Here is a 7,521-nt window from a genome sequence, read left to right as displayed (position 1 = left end):
CTTATATAATCGGGATCGTTGTTTATTTCTCGCCCGTTTCCTTGTCCGTTGTTCATCTTTATCATCCGTCTCTTCCCGGGATCGTGTAATTCTGATCGTAATTCTCTGTTTTCTAACCATGGGCTCTGATACCACGTATTAGCGGAAGCCATCATCGTAATCGACATCGTGTTCGTGTGTGTGTGTTTGTACAGAGAGTATACAAAAGAATTGGAATGATATTATTGAATATCTTCTTGGTAACCGTAAATAATGAACAACCATACGTATATATACATTTGGCTATGTTGTAACTGCCATAATTAACTAACCGTCGGGTTTAACCGACACATCCTATAATATTATTTTACATATTAATATCTAGCTTATACATATCTAATAATATCATCACGTAATAACAATCCTAACAGGATATTATCAAATACAAAGGCCAAAACACAAATAAACTAAATCTAAACAACATATATACTTCATAGATAAACACTCTTCTGCCAAAAAGAGCTTGCTCAAATTTGAGAAAGTAGATCATTCATCTTAGAACGTGGGCGACAAACAACCATCAAAGGTTTGTCCTTGAACAAAGCAAGCCCCGTCTGTTCGGTCATGTCAACCCTCTCCTCACCAAACATGCCCCAATCAAAGCAATGGATGAGTGAGCCCAAAGCCATAGTGATCACACGCATTGCCATGTGTTTCCCAGGACAACTCCTTAATCCATGTCCGAAGGGCATTAGCTTAAATTCATCTTTGCCTACAATGCCTTCAAATCTTTCTGGATTGAAGTTTCTAGGCTTTTCCCATGTATTGGGATCATTGTGAATTGCCCAAACATTCACCATTAGCATTGTGCCTTTAGGGACATTATACCCTCCAACTTTACAATCTTTTGATGACTCATGAGGGACTAGAAGAGGGGCAGCCGGGTATAATCGCATTGTCTCCTTTACAATGCAATTGAGATAAGGCAAATTGTTTAGGTCGGGCTGCTCTAAGAAACGCTTGTTTCCAACGTTGTTATCAATCTCATTTTGAGCTTTTTGTAGAACGTGTGGATGGTTCAGTAGAAGAGCAAATGCCCACTCCAAAATTCCAACGGATGGATTTATACCTGCTGATACTAATTCCTAAACAAAACATTCAGACTTATTCAGAACTATAGCAAATCCATCATCAGTAATTTAATCCAAGTTTGGCACATTTATATGAAATCAAAGTTGAAAAAAGGACTTACAAGCACTAGTCCGCTGATAATTTCCTTAGTGTAATTTAGAGGATCTTCTTTTTGTTTATCCAATAGGAACTGGATTAAACTTTCTTCTTTGAGCGATTTTTCTCGTATTTTGTTAATTAAGTTGTGAATAAGTGAATCACCCTTTCTTTGCAACTGCGTGCATCTTTGCTCCAAACCTGTAACTCCCAACAACTTTAATATAGGCCTAAAATATGTCAGATCACTCTCTGCGGTAGTCATCTTAAACGAGTGTATCGCATATTCCAGCAAAGAGATTAATTCGTTTTCTTTCTGTTGGCCGGTCGTTTTATATCGGCAAGACCTATCAGAAAAGCTATAAGTTGATAATCAGTATTTCAACTTAAGGGAGGTTTCTAAACATAACATAACTTTTTTGAGAACATTAAATACTATTTTAGTTATTGTTATTCAATTTAAAACATTTTTAAAATATAAGAATATGATTAAAATGTAATGTTTATTCATCACTAAAAAACATAAAAATATGCCCGAATTTGGTTTATTTATAGAACCTACATACATATAACGTACACACGTATAGATTAATGTTATAAAAAGGACAAATATTATAATACAGTGTATATATACACACTAAACAAGTTTTTATTCTGTTTAATCTGCGTATGATATTACTATAATTTTTTTGAACTATAAAAAAAATGTTACAAGATTGTCTGTGCTTTATGCCAAATAGCTCATCCTAAAAGAAGGTTGGAGTTATCACAAACAGAAAAAGAAGACCACTTATTTATTTTCCTCCGTACTGACAGAAAGATTATTACCACTACCTTATGTCGTGGGTCACACTAATTTGTATAGAATATTCAACCTTGGAGTTGGAGACTTTATCTACCAAATATCATGTAACAAATTCACAAGAAAAAGAATTCTTTACTAGATACCGGATCACTAAAACTGTAGTATAAATATATTTCTTTTCGTTTACTTTTCTTGGTATTGCTCTTGCATCTAAAAACTATAACTAAATCCTCAAACTGTAGTATAAATATGCAAATAACCTTGATAATAATAATAAAGTAAATCGATGTTACCTTTTTCCTGCGTACATCCTCATCATTACGTTAAAAACTAACTCCTGAAACATGGGTTTTAACTGTATTGCATCATTGTTGTTACAACAAAGCTGGCGAATCAACAGCTTCACCTCGTCAGCAAGAAGGTCTGGCAGACGTTGAGACTGTTGTTTTTCAAAGCAAGAAACACAACTGCGTAGATGCTTCCAGTGAGAATCATAAGATGCCCACGCGAGGTTCGTGAAGTTGCAACCAAATACCTTCCCGGGCACTAGCTTGGGTCGGTTGGCAAACACGACATCATTGTTTTTGAAGAGATCTTCGGCAGCAGATGCCGAAGAAATCAGTAGTACTCGTCGGCAGCCAAATCGGAGCAGCAAAATTGGGCCGTGGCAGTTGGCGATATGGGATAGGATTCTGTGGATGGGCCGCTTGAAGTAGCTACGGAAACCTATTACTGATAATGCAGACCATGTAGTTGGCGGTAGATTTTTGATCTTGGTAATTAAATATCTATCGAATATGTACCAGGCTAAGACAAGAACCGAGATGTAAATAAGGGCTTCCATGTGTTTGGTTGCAAGTTGTTGCTAGAATGTGCATTCAGTGTGATTTCCTCATGTGTATTTATAAAGCCTTAAAGTAACCAACTTTACAGAACATTATTGCAATTATTGAACAAACATGTATATCTTAAAAAATTAAAAACACCTTACAAATGCGTTGCAATTATTGAACAAACATGTATATCTTAAAAAATAAAAAAAAAAAAAACCTTACAAATGCGCAAAATAAAATTTATTTAAGTTAGCCTGATGCAAAGCAGAAACACAAAATAATGTTAGGGATATATCACACAAACAACAAGAATAAACACACACAACTCACTCACACACATTTTAAATCACAAGAACAAGAACACAGGATTTATAGTGGTTCGATCAAGTTTGATCTACATCCACTCTCCACAACTAGTTCTCTCTTTGTATTAGGTGCTCAAAAAGTTACAGTACATGAATAAGAAGTATTTATAGGGGGTACAATTAGGGTTGTTGACTTTAAACTACAGTAACAAAGAAAACCCCTACTAGATGTAACTGGGTATTCCTCTAAGTAGAGGAAAAAATCTCTGCTCGTTATCCTCTGCTCTAGTCAAATCCTCTATAACCCAACAATCTCCCACTTAGAGGCTTTAACAACTTCAAACTGCACTCCATGCAACTTCATATTCATAAGTACCTCTGTAAACTCTTCATCTTTACTATTGTGAGTGGCCTTCTCATCAATTAACCTGAAGGCCAGTTGAAGTTATGTAAAGCTTCAACTTTTCTAAGGTAACAACTTTAGTCAACATATCAGCTGGATTTTTAGTTCCTTTGATCTTCTTTAACTTTAGAGTGTCATCATTGACTTGATCTCTGATAAAGTGATATCTCATCTATATATGTTTCGTCTTCGAATGGAAGACAGGGTTCTTTGCAAGGTGTATTGTACTTTGATTGTCACAGAACAGATCACAATCAACATGTTCCTTGCCAAGCTCTTTGAGAAAATTCTTCAACCAAATAAGCTCTTTGCTTGCTTCAGCAACTGCCATATACTTCGCTTCTGTGGTTGAAAGAACAACACTTTTTTGAAGTTTGGACATCCAACTTACAACAGTGCCTCCTACTATAAAGACAAACCCTGTGGTGCTTTTGAATGACTCTTTACACCCATGAAGGTATGCATCCGCAAAACCCTTTAGAATAACCTATTTCCCCTTAAAATGCAATGCCACTTTGGAAGTTCCCTTCAAATATCTTAGCAGCCATTTAACTGCTTCCCAATATTCTCTTCCCGGATTAGACATAAGCCGACTAACAACTCCCACTGCATGAGCAATATCTGATCTCGTTTATACCATTGCATACATGAGGCTACCAACTGCAGACGCATATGGAACTTTGGCCATTTCTGCTTTGTCTTCATCTGATCTGGGTGACTGAACTTTAGAAAGCTTAAAGTGACTTCCCAAAGGTGTGCTTCTGATCTTGGCATCTTTGAGGCCGAATCTCTCTAACACTTTCTCAATGTACTTCTCTTGAGAGAGTGTCAAAGAACCATCTTCTTTGTTTCTGAAAATACTCATCCTGAGTATTTGGTTTGCAGCTCCCAAGTCTTTCATCTCAAATTCTTCTGACATTTGTTTCTTCAACTTCTTTATCTCTGTCATGTCTGAACCGGCAATTAACATATCATCCACACAAAGTAGTAGAATGATATAAGAACCCTTAAACCTCTTGATGTAACAACAATGGTCATTGTCACATCTCTTGTAAGCAACTCTTCCCATGAAGTTATCAAACTTCAAAAACCATTGTCTGGGCGCTTGTTTCAGACCATATAAACTCTTCTTCAATATACACACTAAGTTTTCTTTTCCTTTAACCCGAAAACCTTCTGGTTGTGTCATGTAGAAAAGTTGTCTTGACATCTAGCTGCTCTAGATGCAAGCCTTCTGCTGGCCTTCTGCTACTACAATGCTGAGAACCAGTCTAATGGTAGTCATCTTCACCACTAGAGAGAATATTTCATTTGAAATCAGTTCCCTTTTTCTGTTGAAATCCCTTGACTACTAATCTTGCTTTGTACCGTTTGGTACCATCATGTTCATCCTTAACCCTAAAAACCCATTTGTTCTGAAGAGCCTTTTTTCTAGATGGAAGCTTTGTCAAATACAAGGTCTTGTTCTTCTCAAGCGACTTCATTTCATCTTTCATTCCAAGCTCCCTATGCAATCAATCTTTCAACCTCATAGCTTCAGAGTTACACTGGGGTTCACCATTTTCTATCAAAAGTATGTAGTTGACTGATGGTGAGTACCTGTTTGGCGTTCTAGAGGCGCTAGACAATCTTCTGGGTTGAACTTGAGGGGTTTCTGGGGAATTTGGAGTTGAAGGAGTAGCTTCGTCTTCCTCCGAATCATTACTAGAATCATCCCCTAAGCTCCCACTGTCGCTTGACTCATCTCCATTTTCTAGAATGTCGATTGAAGCTTCTTTTCTTGTTTCACGACTTTCAAATTCAACATATTCTTTCTGAACTTCTGGCCTTTTGGTGTTTCTGTCTTTGTACAATTCGTTTTCATTGAAGATGACATTTTTGCTTCTAATTACTTTTCTGCTTTTATTATCCCAAAGCCTGTAAGCCATTTTTTCTGACGCATACCAATGAATGTGCACTTTTTGGACTTTGAGTCTAACTTATCCCTGTCACCATCTTCTAATAAATCATAAGCATTGCAACTAAAGACTTTTAAGTATTCGAGATTTACCTTATTTCCTTGCCACATTTCTTCTGGCAATTTGAAACCCAAGGGAACTAATAGTGATCAGTTGATCAAGTAGGCTGCAATGTTAATTGTATTTGCCCGGAATGTTTTAGGCATCCCTGCATTCAACCTCATGCTTCTTGCCCTCTTATTCAGTGTTATGTTCATTCTCTCAACTACACCGTTCTACTAAGGAGTTCCTAGAACCGTCCTGATCATCTTTATCCCTTTCTTGGCGCAATAGTCAATAAACATCTTGCTTATATATTCACCACCATTGTCCGACTTTAAGCACTTTACCTTCAAATTAGTATCATTTTCAACAGCAGATTTCCATATCTTAAAAGCATCAAATACATCAGATTTATGTTAAGAAAATAGACCCATACCTTGCGTGTTGAATCATCGATGAAAGTAACATAGTATCTCGAGCCTCCTATAGATGAAACTGATGTTGGTCCATATACATCCGAGTGAACAAGCTCTAGCTTCTGAGCTTTCGATGCCCTCCCTGACTTCACAAAAGTGACTCTCTTTTGTTTACCAAACATGTATATCTTAAAATATAAAAAAAAAACCTTACAAATGCGAAAAATAAAATTTATTTAACTTACTCTGATGCAAAGCAGAAACACAAAATAAGAGAGAAATTTTTACAGAAACTTGATTGAGGAATGGATACTTTGAAACATTTGTGAGGATTTCTAAATTTGGTAGGTGTTGTCAAAATTACGAAATTACAAAATGAGAATAAATATTACAGTTAAATATATAAATAGGTGCGTGATGTAGGAACCCGTTCGCATAAAATAAAATAAAATTTTTGGAGTAAATTGTCATCTTAGTCCCTGAGTTTTGACCAAAATTGTCACTTTAGTCCGAATAGTTTTGTTTTCTGCCATTTTAGTCCCTGACTTTTGTTTTTTTTTTTGCCATTTTCATCGACCACCACCACCACCGACCCCATCACAACCTTGTATCATCGCCACCACCTGCCTGCACCGTCACTATCACCATCACCACCCACCATTTCCACCACCACTGGCCACTTTTCCACCACCATCACCACGAGTCTCGCAGGAGAACTTGTTTGTTTCCAGGATACAACAGCCTAAGCAGTTGCACTACCAGAATTGACGTAAAACCCGAAGGTGTACCTTGCTACAAGAAAGAGAGTGAAGAAGATTCTGCAGAGGAGAAATTTCATACGTTGGTGAAATTTTGGTGTATCATCTGCAGCAGGTCTCCTGCATATTTATACTGCAGGTCAGGAACGAAACAGAAAAATAAATTAAATTGGAGAATTAAATTGCATTAAATGTCTTCAATTCACTTTAATTCGTCATTTAATTCTCAGTCAAAACCGTTGACTCGTCTGTTTCAAATGCTGAAATGAAACTGCTCTATCATTAAAGTCTGCAAGCTTCTATGCCCGCGCAAGACAGGCTGGTACACGCGCGCTATATTGGCTCACTTTCATGCGCGCGCAAGTCTGAAGCACTCATACGCGCATGCGCCATTTTGGCTCACTTTCATGCGCTTGCATGTGTGTAGCACTCATGCGCGCGTGCGCCACATCACTAGTAAACCTATACGATCACGCCACATAGTCGCGCCGTATTAGCTCACTCTGGGGCACCGCGCAAGTCACATCAGTGTCCATGCGCCAGTACGTGCAGACCAGTCTGGCCCTGCTTCATGCACCCGTGCGCTCGCCTGCCAAGTCACGCGCCACTGCGCGTATCAGTGCGCCTGTCTGCCACGTCACCAACCAAGGTTAACCTGCCACCTGGTCCTTGCAGCCCTTGTGCTTCACCCGCGTACGCGTGCGAAGTGCAAAGTGCGCCATCAAAGCGCCACATTGCGCCCATCGCCCATGCCACGTGCGTGCGCTTGTACGAGTGCGAGTGCAAGTTAGGGTT

At 38.2% G+C, this 7,521-nt stretch overlaps 1 protein-coding gene across 2 annotated transcripts; it reads right to left on the bottom strand.

Annotated features, from left to right (window-relative positions):
• Nucleotides 1-224: 224 nt before the first annotated feature.
• On the bottom strand, nt 225-2,896 carry LOC110915293 (cytochrome P450 81Q32). 2 transcript variants are annotated; one of them, XM_022159981.2, is made up of 3 exons: nt 2,305-2,896; nt 1,232-1,553; nt 225-1,124 (listed from the first exon to the last, which is right to left on the bottom strand). In XM_022159981.2, the coding sequence occupies exons 1-3, from the start codon at nt 2,853-2,855 to the stop codon at nt 507-509; spliced, it is 1,491 nt and encodes a 496-aa protein (XP_022015673.1). In that variant the 5' UTR covers nt 2,856-2,896; the 3' UTR covers nt 225-506. The 2 variants fall into 2 exon arrangements, with proteins under 2 accessions (XP_022015673.1, XP_022015664.1); XM_022159972.2 differs by having other exon boundaries at nt 1,232-1,565; nt 2,305-2,895.
• Nucleotides 2,897-7,521: the final 4,625 nt, after the last annotated feature.

The sequence above is a fragment of the Helianthus annuus genome, chromosome 2 (assembly GCF_002127325.2).
Source record: "Helianthus annuus cultivar XRQ/B chromosome 2, HanXRQr2.0-SUNRISE, whole genome shotgun sequence".
Taxonomy (NCBI): domain Eukaryota; kingdom Viridiplantae; phylum Streptophyta; class Magnoliopsida; order Asterales; family Asteraceae; genus Helianthus; species Helianthus annuus.
The sequence above is the reverse complement of the archived record's forward strand: the minus strand, read 5'-3'. Positions and strand labels throughout refer to the sequence as shown.

Coding starts and splice junctions, on each gene's coding strand:
- LOC110915293 (XM_022159972.2), bottom strand. CDS start 2,855: ATGGAAGCCCTTATTTACATCTCGGTTCTTGTCTTAGCCTGGTACATA. Junction 1,566..2,304: donor AGGATGTACGCAGGAAAAAG/GTAACATCGATT, acceptor ATCAACTTATAG/CTTTTCTGATAGGTCTTGCC. Junction 1,125..1,231: donor TTATCAGCGGACTAGTGCTT/GTAAGTCCTTTT, acceptor TGTTTTGTTTAG/GAATTAGTATCAGCAGGTAT.